The sequence below is a fragment of the Aristolochia californica genome, unplaced genomic scaffold, assembly GCF_029961685.1.
Source record: "Aristolochia californica isolate CCGP_79_NKW_82.1479 unplaced genomic scaffold, dmAriCali1.0.hap1 SCAF_9, whole genome shotgun sequence".
NCBI classification, from domain to species: Eukaryota; Viridiplantae; Streptophyta; class Magnoliopsida; order Piperales; family Aristolochiaceae; genus Aristolochia; species Aristolochia californica.
Window position 1 is genome coordinate 23,964,605 of NW_027182290.1, and position 20,662 is coordinate 23,985,266.

The window sequence follows — 20,662 nt, forward strand, 5'->3', positions numbered from 1 at the left end:
TTTAACCCTAAATTCTCTAATTTTAATTCGTATCGTCACCTGTGTGTGAGAAGGATTAATGCGACATCAATTGCAATTTTCGAATCTCAAGATATAAGGAAACAGCTCAATTTCATTTATTGGGCCTGTGGTGTTGGACCGTTTGTTTGTACAAATTTATTTCTCGTAAATAATCGACTAAGATCGTGTGACCCCACTTGTAGGACCCACTGAAATTTGTTGTTTTATCATGTTGATCTGATCAAATCAATTTTATTTTTCGTCAATAATCGACTAAGATCTGAGTTTAATTATATAAAAAACCAGCTGGAAATTAGGGATAAAAGAAAATGACTTTGAACTGGCTTCTGATGCGATGGATGGATACGATTGTTCTAGGAATTCCACCGGTGGGCCCTACTGCAACACTAACCAAACACTAGGTCCCACAGCAGTTACCCGGACCCACAACGGTAGACAAAGAGAACTCCGCGAGCCATCTTTTTCATGGGCATATCAGATCGTGTTAGGAATGTAAAAGTCTTGCCGAGCGAACCCTTCCTGCCCCCCCCTGCCCGCCTCTGCCCGCCGTGCCCGCCCTACGCTACCAAGTACGCCTCTCTTTTGCCCTCTGCCGTGGTCTTGAAAAACCGTTCTCTTCTTGCCCTCGATCTTTTTTTTTCCGTTTCTCTCTCGCCTCTCCATCCTCTCCCTCCTCTCCCTCCCTCTCATCCTCTCCTAGATCGTTAAAAACCCCATCTTTCTAATCGTTAGGGATTTTCCGATTGTTGACTTTCAATCGCCTCTGTTGTTCTTAGATCTGATCTGACGACTTCGAAACGGTCAATTTCAGCTGTCAATACCCCCGGCCGTGAAGAATTTCCTTGAATCTTCTGCTTACTCTGAGATTGGAGCAGCGCGTAGGGCTTCCATGTTTCGAAGAGTTCGGAAATGGATCTAGGGTTTTGTAATTCAAGAATTCTCTTGAGTTAGGGTTTCGGGCTTGGAGTAATTACACTCGGATTGATGTTTCTCGTTCGGGGGATCGAAGCTCAAATCGGGAAAGATGCAAGGCTATGCATGGGCGGGAAGGTGAGGAGAAGAAACGGAGGCAGCACATGTTGCCGGGGCCTGCGCTCGGTACGACAGTAGCTGATTCTTCCCTTGATTCGTTCTGCAAGGTTCTCGTTTCCCCTTTTTTTTTTTTTCATTTCAGGCTAATTTTCTTTTCTGTTTATGCCGTTTGTAGGGGCTTTATGGCCACTTCATGGAATCTGATATCTTTGGCTTTCTCTTCTTAAAATGGAAATATACAATCAGTTAGTGATAGGTGCTTTATTTTTTATCTGCTAAGAAGTTGCTATGTTTCTTAATTGTACTCTTTCCTTTATCGACTGTCCTTTTTTTAAGTTTTCATTCGGGATAATTGAGGCAATGTACAAACGGGTTTTATTGAGACTCCAGGTTTTAAGCATTTGGAGAAATGGTCTAATTTCTTCCTAAAATGGCCTTTGAGGAAATATAGGTCATATTTCTCACTTGCTATATCTCTGAATTTTTTTTCTCGAAAGAGACATCATTTCAAATAAAAAAGGGATAAATTGAAAGTTTTTTGGAGATTTTCTATGTATTTATTTTTATTTTTGACATGAAGCGCATCCATGTATTTTCTTTTATTTTTTGTGGTCTTTCTGGCCTGATTTATGGGTTTTCTTCTCAAATATAACTATAAATATTGGCTTTGGCTCAAAGGCCACAGAGAGAATCTTTTAGTGTGAGGTCTTGGGATTTGGCTTTGGTTGATGTGGTCTCTGACCATGTTTGTATTTCTGAAATTGAGTTTGTAGTGTTTTGCTCTTTTATCTTTATTACTCAGGATGACATGTTTGGTTTAATTTATGCTGTCAATGCTGAAGACTGCCTCTATGCTGCTGATCTTCTAAAAAACATGTTTTACTTGGTTCTATTTAGACCTTTCATACCCGTTATTTTTCATTAATCTGCTACTATCTTATGTGATTATGTTCTTTCTGAGGGATTTATTCTCAGACTGCTTCTTAACAAGCTTTTGTTCATGGAAGCTCAAAAGCAAATTTATGATACTGGTTTTTTCTTTTGTTTGGCTAGATCCTTGTTCTGATTTTGGTTTTAATAAGAGAAATGAATGGCAATGAATCATGCATAATGATTTTATTGGCATTGTGATGTTGGCAAAAGAACTTGTTGTATAACACTTTCCATTTTATTTTTTAATAAACTGGTGCCATAGATTGCAGTTTGAGTGGTAAAATAGTTTTTAAGATTTCTTTGAACAGTGAGATATGGGATTTTATTGAGAGAGAAATGTGATATCGGTCCACAAATCTGTCTGAAGGAGAGGAAGATACAAGGGAAATAGAAACTAGAATGCCTAGACTAAGAGGAATTTGCTTCCTGTCAATTAGACGTTCAAGGAAATATGAATTAGCTAAGCTATAATACTGCTTAAGAGGTCAGTGTGTTGGGTTTAGTGTTTGACATTCGTGTTTATCTATTACTCAGTCATATTTGTTTGAATCCGAGTCTTATCTTTAACTTTGACTGAAGCATCTCTCACTCTTTTTGTAGGATGGACGCAAGATTAGTGTTGGCGACTGTGCACTTTTCCAGGCTGGAAATTCCCCACCTTTCATTGGAATAATCCGTTCTTTATCTTCAAGCAAAGAGGATAATTATCCAAAGTTAGGTGTGAACTGGCTCTATCGACCAGCAGACATAAAGCTTGGCAAAGGCATTTTTCTGGAAGCTGCTCCAAACGAAGTATTCTATTCGTTCCACAAGGATGAGATACCTGCTGCATCATTGCTCCACCCATGTAAAGTCGCATTTCTTCGTAAAGGTGTTGAACTTCCTTCAGGGATATCCTCATTTGTATGCCGGCGAGTGTATGACATTGCAAACAAATGTTTATGGTGGCTAACTGATCAGGATTACATAAATGTGAGCATTTATGGTTGTATTCTGCACATTATTTAATGTTTTTTTAACTTTCCTTTTTTTTTAGGGGGGGTTAATTCAGGTTGACTAGCAAATCGTAAATTATTGACTATTTCCGTTTTTATCAGGAACGACAGGAAGAAGTTGATCATCTATTAGATAAAACACGACTAGAAATGCATGCAGCAGTGCAGTCAGGAGGACGTTCTCCCAAAACCTTGAGTGGTCCGACATCCACACAGCAGTTAAAGCCTGGTTCAGATAGTTTACAGAATAGCTCTGCTTCATTTGCTTCTCAAGGTGGTAAGAATAGGAAAAGGGAACGGAGTGATCAGGGTTCAGAGCCCATTAAGCGGGAGCGTCCATCTAAACCAGATGATGGGGATTCTAGTCTCTTCAGACCAGAAAGTATCACAATAAAGGCTGAGATTGCAAATATAACTGACAAAGAAGGAGCACTTATGAACTTGGAAGGTGTTGAGAAACTAGTTCATCTCATGCAGCTTGATAAAGCTGAAAAGAAAATAGATCTGGTGGCTAGGGTAATGCTTGCTGATGTGATTGCTGCCACCGAGAGGTATGAGTGCCTTGGTAGGTTTGTGCAGTTGAGGGGTGTTCCAATTCTAGATGACTGGCTCCAGGAGGCTCATAAAGGGAAGCTTGGTGATGGTAGTAGTCCAAAGGAGAGTGACAAGTCTGTAGAGGAACTCCTATTAGCTCTGCTTCGTGCACTTGATAAGCTGCCTGTAAATCTTCACGCCTTGCAGACATGCAATGTTGGGAAATCTGTGAATCATTTGCGAAGCCATAAAAACTTGGAAATACAGAGAAAGGCTAGGAGTTTGGTTGATACCTGGAAAAAGCGTGTGGAAGCGGAAATGAAGATGAATGATGCCAAGTCTGGGCCGAGTCAGACAGTTTCCTGGCCTGGTAAGACTGGTTTTCCTGATGTTTCTCATGGTGGGATTCGTCGGTCAGGATCATCTTCTGAGGTTGTGAAGAGCTCTATTACACAGCCTTCTGCATCCAAGACCACATCTGTGAAGCTCAATCATGGAGATCCCATGGTGAAATCCTCTTCATCATCTCCTGGATCAGTGAAACTGAACCAATCAGTGCCTTCAGTAACAATGAGTTCAAAGGGTGCTTCCGATCCTCCCTTGACACCTATAAAGGAGGAAAGGAGCAGCAGCTCAAGCCAGTCTCAAAATAACAGTCAGTCTTGTTCGGGAGATCATGCAAAAACTACAGGTTCTACATGGAAGGAGGATGCCAGGAGCTCGACTGCAGGCTCAGTAAGTGCCAACAGGTGTAGCACTGGTGGCTCTAGAAGCCGGAAGTCCAGCAATGGCTTTGTGGGATCAGGTGTTTCTGGGTTGCAAAAGGAGACAGTAGTTGGGAAATCTGGTCCTGCAAATAAGAATGTTCAAACTGATAAAGTGTCGCAGTCTGGGTTGACTTCTGAAAAGGTTGCAGATGTGCCAACTATTGATCATGGAAATAGTCATAGACTTATTGTAAGGCTTCCAAACCCTGGTAGAAGTCCTGTTAGAAGTGCGAGTGGCGGCTCTTTTGAGGAGCCTTCTGTGATGGGAAGCAGAGCTTCTTCTCCTGGAGTTCCTGACAAACAGGATGTTTATGATAAAAAAACAAAGGGAAAGGCTGATGGTCGTGCAACTGTTATTGCAGATGTGAATACCGAGTCATGGCAGAGTAATGATGTGAAAGATGGATTAGGTGGATCTGATGAAGGTGAAAGGTCTCCCTCAACTGTTATAGGTGAAGAGAGAAGCAGAGTCACAGAAGAAAATTGCAAGTCATTGGAGGCCTCAAAAGGTGCCACCACTTCTCCAGGAAGTGAAAAAGGTGCTCCCCTGATAGAATCCAAGCTGGGAAAATCATACGAGACTTCGTACAGCTCCATGAATGCTTTGATTGAAAGTTGTGTCAAGTATTCTGAAGCAGCGAGTGTGTCTTTACCGGTCGGGGATGATCTAGGAATGAATCTTCTTGCCAGTGTGGCTGCAGGAGAAATGTTGAAATCAGATACTGTTTCTCCTTCTGCTTCTCCTCAGAGAAATTCCCCTACTGTGGATGATTCTTTAGCAGGTAATAACACTGCCAAGTCGAGACTATTGAAGGAAGATGGCACAGCAGATGGTAGCAATGACACTGCTGAAGGTGCTGATGGAGATCCTGAGAAACAGGATAACAACATGGGTCCTGCCAAGGTGAAGGATGAGTCACATCCACCGAGTTTACATCCGGTTGCCAACAATAGCATCTCAGGAGATGGTAACAACAGTTTGATTTTCAGTGAACAAAATGAGCCATTATTGGAGCAAGTTGATCAGATTCATGCTTCTAGAGCGGATTTAAAATCTGACACCAGACCTGATGAAACAGTTGATCATGTTTGTCCGGCACCTTCATTAGCATTTGATCCAATGTCTTCTGCAATTGTGAAAGAAGAGGTTTCGGAGACAGAAGGAACCCTACTACGTGAGAAAAGGAAGAGTACTACTGGTGAAAGTCCTAAAGGTGTTGTAGATTTAAAACCAAAGAAAATAAATACATTATCAGATGAAAATCAGATCTTAGCTAATGCATGTGACAATAATGGTCAGAACAGTACAGCTGGTGTTGTGTCTGACTTTGTTTGTGTGCCCACAGGTGATAGATGTAATGTTGAAAACGCTGTTTCAACACTAAAAGCTGAAGCTCTTGAAGAGAGTATACTGTACCAACCCTCAGGTACAGGTTGCATGAACTCGGAAGATATGCATGAAAGGTCAGCACAAGAGCAAGGACGCTCTCCTGTGACTGCAAATTATGTGGAAGTTGCATTGAACAGAAGCGAGGACCTCGTATCTTCTGGTTCGCAAAAGATGATTGAGGAAGACTGTAAGCCTGCTCAGGCTGAACTAATGGAGACAACAAGTAACTCAGAACCAAATGGTAAGGAAGATGCAGTGAACACTACTTTGGATCATGCAGAACTTAATGATCAAGTTGGAGAAAACAAAGATGATGGCCCTGTTGAAAATTCATTTGAAAAGAAAGAGGCCCCTGAGCCTGAAGAATTGCCATCTGGACCTGCACAAGAGTCTGAGAAATGTGTGAAACGTGCTGAATTGAATTTGCCTGGTGCTGAGGCTGATAAGACAGAGGAGTGTGTATCCACTGCCGAAGTTTCATCTACTCCTGCTGCATCAGACACTACTGCTACAAAGCTTGATTTTGATTTGAATGAAGGTTTTCTATCTGATGATGGCAATAACCAAGGGGATCCAGTCACTTCCACTGCTGTGCCAGGACGTTCATCAGCTGTCCATTTGCATAGCCCTTTACCCTTTTCTGCTACTCCTATTTCTGCCAGTGGCCTGAGTGCTCCTATTCCACTGGCTGCTGCTGCGAAAGGGGCCTTTGTTCCTCCTGAGAACCTTCTGAAAAGTAAAGTGGAGCTTGGGTGGAAAGGATCAGCCGCCACCAGTGCCTTCAGGCTAGCAGAACCTCGGAAAATTCCAGAACTCCCCTTGAGTGGTGCTGACGGATCATCATCTGATAATAGTGCAACAAAACAAGGTCGTACTGCTCTGAATATTGATTTAAATGTGCCTGATGAGAGAATTCTTGAAGACATGGCTTGTCAAACTGCAAATCCAGAACCATATATGGAGTCAGTGCCCACTAGCAATCCTGGCTCTGTCAGGACCTCTGGAGGACTAGATCTTGATTTAAATAGAATGGATGAAAGTGCTGAAAATGGCCAGTCCCCTGTGAACACAAATAGGAGATTGGAAGTGCCACTTATGCAGGGACTTCCATCATCATCATCCTCTACTGGATTTCCCAATGGTGAGGTGAATGTGCTGCGGGATTTTGATTTGAACAATGGCCCTGGTCTTGAAGAAGCCGTTGGTCCTGAACCAGCTCCACGGAGCCAGCAAATTCCCAAGACGAATGTGCCATTTGTACCTCCAATTCCTGGCCTTAGGATAAACAATTCAGAGCTTGGAAACATCTCTTCTTGGTTTCCACATGGCAATTCCTATTCTGCTGTTGCCATTCAATCTTTCTTACCAGATAGAGGAGCAGAACAACCCTATCCGGTTGTTGCCAGTAGTGGCACGCATCAGAGGATATTAGGATCAGCCACTGGTGGGACCTATGGAGGTGATCTCTACCGGGGGCCAGTGCTTTCTTCTGCTGCATCTATGCCATTCCCTCCTGCTGCAGCATTTTCATATGGTGGCTTCCCTTTTGGCACCAATTTTCCTTTGGCCTCGACCTCTTTCTCTGGTGGATCAACATATATGGATGCTTCATCAGGAGGGGGGGCGTGCTTCCCAGCTGCTCCTTCCCAGTTTGTAGGACCAGCTGGATCGGTTCAATCTCATTTTTCAAGGTCCTACGTAATCAGCCTACCTGAGAGCAGTAGTACTAGTGGCAGTGCTGACAGTAGCAGGAAATGGGGCCGTCAGGGTTTAGATCTCAATGCAGGTCCAGGAAGCACTGATGTAGAAGGGAGAGATGAGCGGATGCCTTTAGCTTCGTCTAGGCAACTCTCGGTTGCCAGTCCTCACGCTTTGGCAGAGGAGCAGGTTAGGATGTACCAAGCAGTGAAGAGGAAGGAGCCTGAAGGAGGTTGGGGTTCTGAGAGTTTGGTTTTCAAGCAACCATCATGGCAGTAGGGGGAAGAGGGAGCCCTGGAGGAGCAACTTGGTGACACATGAGGACCTTGTGAGTTTTTTTTTTTTTTTTTTGGTTATAGTTTTACTTCTCTTGTTTGCAGATTCACACCCTTTGAACATCATGACATGTTATAGCTTGAATTGCAGGTTCAAGCATACAAGGGAGCGTCTCGTTCATAGCCTGTTTTACCTTCTCTCTCTAAGTTATATACAGAGCAGCAATTCCACATACAGTTTGAGTGGAGGATTGTGAGGGCACCCTTCCCAGAAGAAATTTACACCTTACTGTAATTCCTGTAAATGTTGAGATGATGGTTCCTTGCAATGAGTTTCTGATGCCTGCAACAATTATCTCTAGAATTCCTGTTTCTTCACAGCTGTCTTCCAAGCATTAATCACTGTGTCATGAAGATGCGAGATTGGCATGGTCATGGAAGATGGTGGTAAGTGGGATCTCCAATGTTTGTCTATTGTGGCCCCACTTCCTCTTTCGGAAGGAACTGTTTGTAATTGAGAGAATTTGAAATTTCAAAGTCTGTATGGTGCTCTGAATACCTGATCTCCGGGTGGGATGATGACGGCCTTTGCAGATCAGTTTCGGTCCTGTAGATATCATCTGTTGAAATGCATCAGTACTGTCTCAGTCCAGATAAGTCCACCTTAACCCCTTGCCGAATCCACTACTCAGGGATCTGATTTATGATGGGCTTTTGTGTGAATTGATAATTTAATCCACTTCTAATCCCAGACGATGCCAATGTGTTCTGCGTCTCTTTGGTAAACGATACATATGGATGTTGCTTATTTGTAAAGCTATGAAGAGCTTGTGCAACGTTCGTTTGTTGAAGGCCAACTACATATCACGACACTTGACCAGATTTCTCTAGGGGTCTTCCTTATAGTGGTGAGGAGGGGGAGGTGTTACGATCCAAAATACTTGCAAAGTGTTAACTTAAGTTTGACCAATATCTTATATTCTGTTGAGAACAAAATTTAACCTATTTGATAAGATAATTATAATTCAAGTATTGCAAATGTATTTCCTTCAAAAGATACACCATTAAGGTTTACGAGGACCTTGTGCCAAAATGAAATGACAAGTCATCTAGAAGAAGTACTTACAAAGAAACTTGTAGATATGAAAAACTAGAGTTAAAATATAGAAAAATCTCAAGAACTATAGCTTCATAAGGGGAAAGCCAGCCAAATTTCAATCTTATAGTATATGCGAGCATTGGAGCATTAGAACAAGTAATTTCTACAAAATCATGTTTATCAATGCATACAAATGTTTTAAAGATTTTAATTCCCTCAATAAAGTCCTAAATCATGTTTAGAAATCATTTTTACACACTAGTAGTAAGTATGATCGATCATCTTACAAAGGCTTGATCGGTCATCCTGTAAAGGCTTGATCGATCATCCAAAATGTAGCCTAACAAATTTTATAAATGTGGCTTGAAAGATTTTATAAGCATGTTCTATCATCTTTTCATAGGCATGATCAATCATATAGATGTTGCAAGAAAGAGCTTATAAAGGCATGATTGATAATCCTAAACTCGTATCATTGAACGTCCCAAAGGCATGATTGATCAATCGTTGTAGCATGATCAATAATATAGAATGCCACCTGACCAATTTTATAAAGCATGATTCATCAATTGATTAGGCATAATTGATCATTGAGTTTTGTAAAAGATTGAAAACTTGTGGATTGATGTCTTGATTGATCATTGGGTTTATGGAATTCACAAAGTATAGCTGTTATACATGGTTGATCAATCATACCTTTTGCTGATGGATCAACACTTTTTACAAACTTTTGAAAATAATAAAAATGGTAATTTTGGCTAGGAATCTTATAAATAGGCTCCTAAATTCGTTAGAGAGTAATTACTGAGCATTTATTGGCATACCGAAACTTTAACAAAAGATATAATTTGAACATAAAACATATTAGTAAAATTTCTCTACATAAAGGTTCTTGGGCGGTGATTACCATTAGGGGAATATCGAAAACAAAAAAATATTGAACATCCTTGTGGTTTGTGCATTTGGCTTAAGTCATTTAATTTACTTGGCACATTCAACACTAAATTTTTATTTTATATTCTCAATCCACCCTCTTCTTGGGAAGCTACCTAAGCATACACAAAGGTGGGAGCGCTTAGTTTTGGACCTATATGACCTAATAGATGGAGCTCTAAGGTTGTGGTAGATGTCGATTTTAGGTTTTGGGTAGTGTAGGCCTAGGGGACAAAAGAGAAGGATGAAGGAAGAGTTTCTAGTGCTTGGTAGGCTAGTTTAGGGTATAGAGGGAGGTATAGAGGGGATATTTTTTTAAAAGGTGGTGGGTGGAGCTGGGTTGAGATAAGAGAGCTTGATTGAGAGAGAGGAGAGCTTGAGAGAGGGGATTGGCTAGGAAGAAAGATTTGGAAGGTCTAAGGAATTAGGGGAGGATATATAGGGGCTAAGAGATGTTAGGAAGAGGTTTAGTGGGATCTAGGGACATGGTATTTGTTAGATCAATAAATAAAATTATGTTTTTTTTCATAATTTTGGTAATAACAATATGATTAGTTTGAAAGTGTACTACTAATAATTTTATTAGTGTATGTTAGACACATAACTTCCAACACAAATTTATGCACTTTATGGCAAAAGATCAAGACAAGATAGTGAAAAACCAAGTTGCCAAGTTAAGACCCAAAACAAAAAGTCATTGAAGAAATATTATTGTAAAGAACATGTGACTTAGGTGGGTTCTTAAGAGAGGGGTGAACCAAGATATTTCAAATTACAAACTTAGTGTTTGTTGAATTTTTGGAAAAGAAAAAAACATCACTGACTTGTTGTAATTTGAGTACATAAGCCCCTATTTGCAATAGAGGAAACAAGTAGAATCTAGTTATAATTAAACTACCCTTATACAAGTTACACTCAAAGTTAAAAACTAAAAGATAAGTCCTAGAATAATTGAACAAGTGAACAAAAATAAAACACTAACATAACTAAAATACCTTTAACTGAGACTCTTCTACAAAACCTGCTCTCATGAGACTCTTCTTAGACTCCACCATATTTATTCTGGTTCTATGAGACTTTTTACTATGAGAGTCAAGTAAGACTCTTCCATATCTGCTCTTCAACATTCCCCCTCAAGTTGGAGTTTATAACTTCAACTTGTAATGAAAAGGATTCTTGATCTTCAATTTTCTTTTGCTGAAAAAAATTTATTCATAGATGCAAAATTTTTATCTTTTATGCTCCCTCATTCTGGAATATTTTTGTAACATAAAATTTACCACAACATGTGGAACAAAATGCTTCTTTCTTGTACTTCTTCTTCTACTTCTCCCCCTCAAGTTGGAGATTAAAAGGACATAGAGAGCCAACTTGGATAAAACACAATATAGAAGAAGAAAACCACTCCTAGTCGTACTACAAAAGTCCATACACCAGTCAAAATGTTAGTCTGAAACATACTCCACTCAATTTTAGGGCTTAACATAGAGACTACTCGCTTTTTAAGGATAGATCAAACATAAATCACCTATTGGGTGAAGGACAAAAGACTTGACTCAAGCAGGATGTTGGGCACACTCTTATACTTTTTAGATAATAGGCCTAGACATTGTTCTAGAGTGATAAAAACATAATATGACGAACTGAAGAAATACTAAAAAAAATAACTTTAATCGGAAGGAGGCGAGTATGCAACACTCATACTTCCAAAGTGATTTTGTTTTTAAAATTAAGGGAGACTATAATGGTAGAATTTAATAAACTTGATAAAGTATAATTTTTTTTTGGGATGACCACAATTTTTTGGAGTTAGATACACTACCTAGTAAAAAAAACGCAAAACTTCAAAAAATATTGAAGCAAGATACATCATACCTTGAATGAGCACATTATGGAGTGATTAATTCTCACAAAAACTCTCTGATTAGAAAAGAAATTTGGCTAAAAAACTCGGATTTTAGGATCAAAGGAAACTCAATTCAATCAATGCATGGAGAGATAATATGAGAGAAAATGGGGGGGAAAATAGATATTTTTGGCAGAATTGACCATTGATACTTCTAATATCAATATCTCAAAAAATATAGTTCAGAATCACAAATGGTTTATTTCTCAAGAAACTTGAATCATATAGTTTTAAATTGATACCTAATTTTACATGAAAATATTCGTTCTTGAATCTTTTATGGCCTCTTAATTTTCTTCATTTTGTTGCTTGACCCTTGTCGACTCCAATGCGAACATCTCCTTAAATATCGATTGGACTGACATGAAATTTTCTCCTTCTTAAACTAAATGTAGATAAATTTCATCAAAGTATAATTTTTCTTCATGAAATATTCTTCTTGTTAAATAAATAATATGATAGATTTAAAACTCTATAATCTAGCTGAACTGAGTACTCTTTATTGTTTGACCAACATGACCATTGACCTTACGAAATTGATATCTCCCTTTAGAAAACTCAGTTTGAGAATTGGTTTGATAAGGTAGAAAATAGACTTACATATATTTCTTTTGTTATCTATATCTCCATTTAAAGTCTAGTTTTTTATGGCTTAAATGATACAAAAAGTGAAACTTTCTACTGTTGCTCGAACCTCTATTGCTATATGACATTTGATGCTTTAAACATCGATTTCTCTTTGGAGAATACTCCAATTGAAAAAATTAATTTGGTGTTGGAAAGTAGACTCACAGATATTTCCATAAATATGTAATTTGAAATATGAAAAGTTTAGTATGGAGGTGAGAATGGCAATAAACTAATGGGTAACTGGGATAGGAAAGAAAGAAAAAAGATAGAATATGAACCCAAACTACTAGAGATGATAGATTGGACAAGGATCACATTGTCTTTGTGGGTTGATTGAATCAACTCTCAGAACCCACTCAAATACTATGTTGAATTTTTTGGAAAAAAACTTCATTGATTTTTTTGTAATTTGAGCACATAAGCCTCTATTTATAATAGAGGAAACAAGTCTAATCTTTTTACAATTAAACCACCCTTATCCTAGTTACACCCAAAGTTAAACACTATAATAATAAGTCCTAGAATAATTGAATAATTAAACATAAATAAAGACTAACATAACTAAAACACCTTTGATTGAGACTCTTCTATGAGACCTTCTCCAATGAGACTCTTCTTAGACTCCACCATATTAATTCTAGCTCTGTGAGACTTCTTACTGTGAGACTCGTGTAAGACTCTTCCATATATGCTCTTCAATAGTGTTCGAATAAAAATTAAAGCAAGTATAGTGTAAAATATGCATACACCACAAAATTGAAGGCAAGGATATTTTGTTATCGATGTTCCCCTATTGATGTTCACCACTCAAGAATTTGTGCTTGGAAAATTCCTCTAATAAGCTCTATTAGTTGGAAATTACATAAAAGAGATTCTAACTCTTTTAAATCACATGAATGCTCAAATACATGATTTTATATATCTGCCTAGAGATTAAATGGCAAGATTCTAGCTCTCATAAGCTCTTCTATATAGATTCTAGGTTATAGACCAACCTTTGGCATAAGAAAATAAAATATAAAAAAAGAAAAGCTTACACCCTTGGAATTGATGGAGAGAAAACCTTCTTTGTTGAGATGTCAAAGTCTCCAACCTTTTATACATAATAAAGAAGATTTCTAAAGCTTGAACTATAATGATGCAGAGAGAAAAACATTGAGAGAGATGGAATTTTGCCAATCTCTAACTCTTTTTTGTCAAAAGTGGTTTTGTGAGGAATTTCAAGTGGAAATAGCTTTTAATGCACTTAGTTTACAAATAAATGCTCAATTTTTTAAGGCCTATTTGGTGGCGTATCTATAAGCCATTTGAAAAAAAAGCTAACAAACTCATTGATTGATCAATGAAAAGGTGTGATTGACTAGTCATGTGTAATGACTATACTTTTATGAGTCTTGAGGCTGATGACATTGTGGAGAAGGGATTGAAGTTTGAGTTATCCCTCGAGTTCTTTCAAACCAGACTTGAGTTTAGCTATGTCGTCCTCAAGCTTCTGAAGTTGGTTGGATGAGGAGGAGGAGGCATCGGTTCTCTTCCTCTTCACAAAGTAGAATTGGTCTTCCTATCATCAATTAGGGCTTGGCTCATCTCTAGAGTCATCTCCAACAACCTCCCAAATTGGTCCTTTCGGACCCATCTTCCTTAGCATTTGGAAAATCCCAATTTGCCAACTTTGACTTCACCAATTCTCATCTTCTTAGTGAGGTCAACCCTTTCTTTGTCAGAGAAGTCGACTCCAAAGGGGTGGAGGATGGATGTGATATGCTAACTAAAGGGTAGTCCATCAATTTGAGTGCTCTTATATTGATAACACTACTAAACCCACTTCTTACAAGACTACCTTAACCATTTCACATGGGAAAGCAAACGGAAGTCAAGTTTAACACCTTGATTAAAAATCACACATGAGATCTTGTTCCCCACCTTACAGGTGGGAGCCCGGGAAGAAGTGGGGGTGTCTAAAATAAAAAAGTTACCATGCTGATGGTACTATTCTCAAACATATAGCATGACAGCATGACAGGTGAATTTTTAAATTTTAAAGGAAGTGTGCTAATTTTAAAATTAAAGCAATTGTAAAATGAAATATGCATACACCACGATTAACACAATGATGTTCCCCTCATGGTATTCACTACCCAAGAACCCTTGTTAGGAAAATTCCACTAATTAACTCTTTTGGCTGGATTAAGTGAGTGAGTTGTATGAGATGTAATTATATATAAGTTGATGTTCTTTCTTTTACTCATGTATTAGGGTAACAAATCCTTACATAATAAGTAGGGGGAGGGTTCAAGTGTACATGCCCCAATTCTCTCTTTTCTCGCCTCTCTTTGTGTCACACGAGTACTCTCTTTCTCCATTCTCTTCTTCTTTTTTCACTCTCTTCTCTCAAACCCTAAACCTTCTAAGCATGCAACCATAAAATCTAACATGGTATAAGGGCAGGGATCCTAGGCTTGTCAATCAAATCTGCTAAAAAATAATTGAAGTGTACAAAGGAGACAAATTTCCAACAAGTGAAGGAGGCAAAGTGTTGTTTTCTTAAGGAGAAAAGGCGTTGTTTTTTAAATTCCAGTAAGGTCTAAATCCCCGATAAGTGTGTTATATCCTTCAATTCAAGTTTTAGTCCATCCAAAATTATCTCTAGTTTATTCAAAATTCGTTTTGAAATCCTTGGTATCTCCCTTGAAAAAAATGAGCTCTTCATGGTTCAAGCATTGCTGAATTCTAGTTTTACATGAAGTAGATGTTGCTGATGTATTTGTCCATAAAATTCATGAAAAAATTCACATTTATTATTTTGAAAAGTCCCTTGAAATATCTCCCCTTGATGAGAATTATATTGACCCTTCACCTCATTAAAACCCTAAGTTAGGTTTTGAAGGCTATGTTTGGAAAATTCTTAGCTCATGCGTGTGTGTGCCAATCTGAATTCTAGGTTGAAGTGTGATCATGGTCTAATTTCTTATTTTTCCAGAATTTTGTGTTTTAATTGATGGTTGCTTAATTCAAGTTTGTGCGTTGCTTCAACTCCTTGGTTCTATGCATACATGTCTTGGAGATTATGTATGTTTGTGTGATGTTGTGCTTAATTCTTATCTCAGGTGTGTTTGTCAATCTAAAATCTAAGTGAAGTTTGATTGTGGTCTAATTTATTTATTTTTTCCAGCATTAAGTTTGTGTTTTAATTGCTGGAATTGATGGTTGCTTAATTCAAGTTCGTGAGCTGCTTCAACTCTTTGGTTCTATGCATGCAGGTCTTGGAGATTATGCATGTTTGTGTCAGGTTATGCTCTTATGTTTAGCTATTGTTTGATGCATTTATTTGGAGTACTTTGATACCTGATAATCCTCTCTATTCCAGCAACATATATGTCGTAATTTCTGAAATATTTTGTTTAATAAAAAGTGAGTTAGATTGTTGTGATCTATTCCTCTTCATAGCCACAAGTTGTGTTGTTTGTCCTCATAGTTTCTGCCATTATTTCTGCATGTTTTTTTATCAGTTTTCTAAGATTTATTGTTGAATTTATGGAAAGAATAAATTCTTCATTGACTTATTATAATCAGAGTACATGAACCTCTATTTATAATAGAGGAAGGTAGTAGAGTCCAATTACAATAAAACTACCTTTGTCCCAATAACACCCAAACTCAAACACTTAAAGATAAGTCCTAGAATAATTAAATTACCCAAAATAAATAGAAGATTAATATGACTAAAACACCTTTAAACTAAAACTTTCCTGTGAGACCTGCTTCCATAATAATTGTAGCTTTGTTAGACTTCTTATTGTGTAAGACTTCTTACGCCACCTCACGTGATCATGGTGGATCCCATATCTTATGGGCTTGGGCCCATCTTCCAACATTCTTAGGTATGTGAGCCTTCCTTGGTCGTGTGGGCTTGAGCCCATCTTTTGTGGATCCATATCTTATGGGCTTGGGGCCATCTTCCAACGCTCTTAGATATATGGGCACTCCTTGGTCGTGTGGGTTTGGGCCCATCTTCCAACACTCCCCCTCATATAGGGTGTGAGAGAACATCATGAACTCCCAGCTTGCTGCAAATGGTATGTGAAATTTTTTTGTATAAAATGACAATCCTCCACATCTTCCAACACTCTCCCTCACGCTACTACTCTCTTCCATGAGGCCTAACTGGACAATTAAGGGGGGTATAACATACATGTAATAATAAGTTCATCCATCACAGTGTCCCAATCCGGACATCGACTCTCACTTGTAGATATTTTTGACGGGGTATCAAGTTCCTCCATCACGGTGTCCCAACCGTTGATATTTTTGACAGGGTATAAAGTTCCTCTGTCATGGAATCCCAACCATTGATATTTTTTTATGGGGTATAAATTTCCTCCGTCATGGAATCCGAACCATTGATATTTTTTACGAGGTATTAAGTTCTTCCATCATGGAATCCCAACCGTTGATATTTTTTACGGGGTATTAAGTTCCTCCGTCATGGAATCCCAACCGTAGATATTTTTTATAGGGTATTAAGTTCCTCCATCATGGAATCCCAACTGTTGCTATTTTGATGGGATATTAAGTTCCTCCATCTTGGAATCCCAACCGTTGAAATTTTTGACGGGGTATAATGTTCCTCCATCCTGGAATCTCAACTGTTGGTATTTTTTATGGGGTATAATAAATGATGGTATGAGAAAGGTTATTGAGGCCACCTCTTCTTCAATAATAATGTCTCATCCAAAGAGACATAATAGCTACAGTTGAATATAACACGACTATTTTCCAACATATAACATGAACCAAAATAATAAACCTTGTAAAAGGATCCATGAAATAATCTGATATAAAAATTTCTTCTTAGATGCACAAGCTTCATTTGTGCTTCCCCTTTCTTGAATATTTTAGTCACATAAAACTTATCCACAACATATGGAATAAAATACCTCTTTCTTGTAATTCTTGTACTTCTCCCTCTCACGCTGGGAGGTAATGGTAGTGATCCCGATTCGAACCAAATGTCATAGATATAGCAATAAGCCAAAATAACAGAGATGTATAAATAAACCAGCAAACCAGGGAGAAAAAAGATATTTTCTTGATATAGCAACTCAAGAAGTGACGCAAAATAATGGGCTTAAATTCGGATTTTCCAATACAACAGAATACCAGCATGATCTTTGATTCTTCCAATGCAAATATATTTTTAAATATAGATTAGATTGACATGAAATTTTCTCCTTATGAAACTAGACTTAAATAAATTTCAATAACTCTCTTCATAAAATATAATTATTTGAAGATAAATAATTTATTAGATTTCGGTCTCTTTCATCAGGCTGTACCAAGTACTGTTTTTCCTTTTTTTTCGGAATGACCATTGACTCTTCCAAGATCAATATATCACTATAAAAAACTCAGATCGAGAATTGGTTGAATAGGTAAGAAAATAGACTTACAAATATTTCTTTTAATATGTAATTCTCCATATAACCTCTTTTGCAATCTAACCTTCGGTGCTTTAAATATTAATTTATCTTTTTATATAACTCTGATTGGAAAAAAAACCTTTTTTATTGGAAATAAGACTTGAATATATTTCCTTCAATATATATTTTGTAATATGAAAATCTCATTATAGAGGTGAAAAATAAAAGGAAAACTAACAGGTGTAGGGATTGAAAAAAAAAAAGAACTTAGACTTAGGGTTTAGGGTTTAGAGAAAAGGATCTCATTATCTTTGTAGGTTGACCAAGTCAACTCATTGAACCTGCTCTGATACCATGTTGAATTTATATAAAAGAGAAATACTTCATTGACTTATTATAATCAGAGTATATGAACCTCTATTTATAATAGAGGAAGGTAGAAGAGTCTAATTACAATAAAACTACCTTTGTCCCAATTACACCCAAACTCTAACACTTAAATATAAGTCCTAGCATAATTAAATAACCCAAAATAAATAGAAGATTAACATGACTAAAACACCTTTAAACTGAAACTCTTATGTGAGACCTGCTTCCATAATAATTGTGGCTATGTTAGACTTCTTATGCCACCTCACATGATCATGGTGGGTCCCATATCTTATGGGCTTGGATCTATCTTCCAACATTCTTAGGTATGTGGACCTTCCTTGGTCATGTGGGCTTGAGCCCATCTTCTGTAGAACCATATCTTATTGGTTTAGGCCCATCTTCCACCACTCTTAGATATGTGTGCCTTCCTTGGCTTTGTGGGCTTGGGCCCATATTCTAACAATTATTATTTGAATCATTAGCACTGTGTATAATCTTAAATTTAAGTATTGAATCTGGTCTAAGCGTGACTGAGTTCTCAAGTAACTCCTCCTCATCATATGTTGAGTTTAGCAAGCATGATACTTTGAGATCACTACAATTCCTCACAAGAGTTGAAGGAACTACGTGTCATGGTCACAATTGATTAAATGATTATTAATCATAGGGGACCTTGTTAGCCATTTAAACCAATCACCTATGCATGAAGATGAGGCCTCTTATCATAACTGGTTAAAGAATATACATCAATAATAAGTTGGTAAATCAATAGTATGGAAGAAGTTGTTGCAAATAACTTATTCATCTAAACACAACAAAGGATATTTGGGATACATTCTCTCAACTATATTATACTTTTGATTTCTTTCAAAAGGTTTTTAAGATATTTCAAGAGATGCATAAAACAAAGCATGATGGAAATCTTCATGAATATTTTACTAGATTCTAAGGCTTGCTTCAAGAATGGATTGATGCTCAACCATACACAACAAATATTGACACTCAAGAAACACAAATAGAAGACTTTTTGGTAGTCATATGTCTTTCCAATCTATAATCCTATTTGGTTGTAGAAAAAAATCAGGTGTTAAGTTCAATTGCTAGACCTTCCTTTAATGATGTGCGTGCAACTACACTTAAGGGCGCAGTCAGCCAAGTCAAGTAGAAAATTCTCTCATGAACTTCCAAGGAAGGGGGAGTAACAGCCAAGGAAGAGGACAAAGAAGAGGTGGTAAATCCTATGGTAGAGGCAGAGGAAGGAGTGGTAGTGATTCAAACTCTAATTCCTTCAAATCTATTCAAAATAGAAAATGTACTTTTTGTGGGCTGAATAATCATCGGGTTGATAAGTTTTGGAATCTACATGGAAGAGTGGATTAGTTCAAGGTCCAGCAAACCTCCAACCCTACCACTCCATTAAACAATGAAGTGCCTAGTGACTCATCAAAAGGCACACTATCAGAAGAAGACTATGCTTTATTTCAGAAATTAAAAGCATCTAATTATTGCACCTTCAACTATCGTTGCTACAACAAGTGTGTTTTCCTTGACTTCACATTCTAGCTCTCCTTCTTGGATTATTGATTTAGTTGCCTTTGAACGTCTTACTAGTCATTTCAATACCTTGTCAAACTTGTCACCTTGTTCTATGAACCTGTATGCATCCATTGTAGGTGGATGTCCAACAAAAATTTAAGGTGTTGGTACATCCATATTATACCCTTCTCTCTCACTCAAAAATATTTTATTTGTGCCACAATTTCCACTTAATCTTATGTTTTTCTGTCAGTTAAGTACAATACTGAACTGCTTTGGTCCTTTTTTCCATCTCATTATTTTTTCCAAGACATCTTGGTGAAGTAGGTGATCAGTGGAGGTTATGTGAGAGGGGGTCTTTACTTTATGGATCCCACCATTTTGACCACGGTAGTAGCTATAGATAGAGATGCACATCATTGGCACAACTGAGTAGACCACCCTTCTTTGTCAAATTTGAAGTCATTAGTTCCATCTCTTAGTTCCATTTCTCACTTGTTATGTGAATTTTGTGAGCTTTGGAAACATCATAGAACAATGTTTCAACCCAAGGGAAACAATACTGCTTCTCGACCATTTGTTTTAATTCAATATGATGTTTTGGGGCCAATTTAATGCCCTAAATATTTCTCAAACTAGGTGTTTTGTTGTCTTTGTGGATGAGCATACCAGGGTCACATGGTTATACTTGATAAAAGATAGGTCTGGAGTATTTTCTATCTTTATTGACTTTTATGCTATGGTGGAAACTCTGTTCCATACAATGGTTCAGAGATTTGGATCTGATAATGCAAAGAAGTATTGCTCCTCTCAGTTTATAATCATATGTCAACAAAAGGGTATTATCCACCAATCCTCATGTGCTTGTACCCCATCGTAGAATGTTGTGCCTAAAAGGAAAAACAAACATATGGTACTTGCATACAACAATGATTTCTATAAATGTCCCATAGTTTTATTGGCCATATGTGGTTCTTACTGCTTGTTTTTTTATTAATTGCATGCTCTCTAGTGTTCTCCATGGTCAAACACCCTTTTCTAAGTTATTTCATGATTCAAATCAATTTCCATTAACACTGCATGTGTTTGGTTGCACATCATTTGTTCTAAATCTAGTCACT

The 20,662-nt window shown here is 37.7% G+C and overlaps 1 protein-coding gene across 2 annotated transcripts; it reads left to right on the forward strand.

The window, feature by feature from the left end:
- The first annotated feature begins 547 nt into the window (after positions 1-547).
- Positions 548-8,398, forward strand: LOC137940203 (uncharacterized). 2 transcript variants are annotated; one of them, XM_068785137.1, is made up of 5 exons: positions 548-1,160; positions 2,587-2,958; positions 3,084-5,496; positions 5,629-7,698; positions 7,797-8,398. In XM_068785137.1, the coding sequence occupies exons 1-4, from the start codon at positions 1,056-1,058 to the stop codon at positions 7,647-7,649; spliced, it is 4,911 nt and encodes a 1,636-aa protein (XP_068641238.1). In that variant the 5' UTR covers positions 548-1,055; the 3' UTR covers positions 7,650-7,698; positions 7,797-8,398. The 2 variants fall into 2 exon arrangements, with proteins under 2 accessions (XP_068641238.1, XP_068641237.1); XM_068785136.1 differs by having other exon boundaries at positions 3,084-7,698.
- Positions 8,399-20,662: the final 12,264 nt, after the last annotated feature.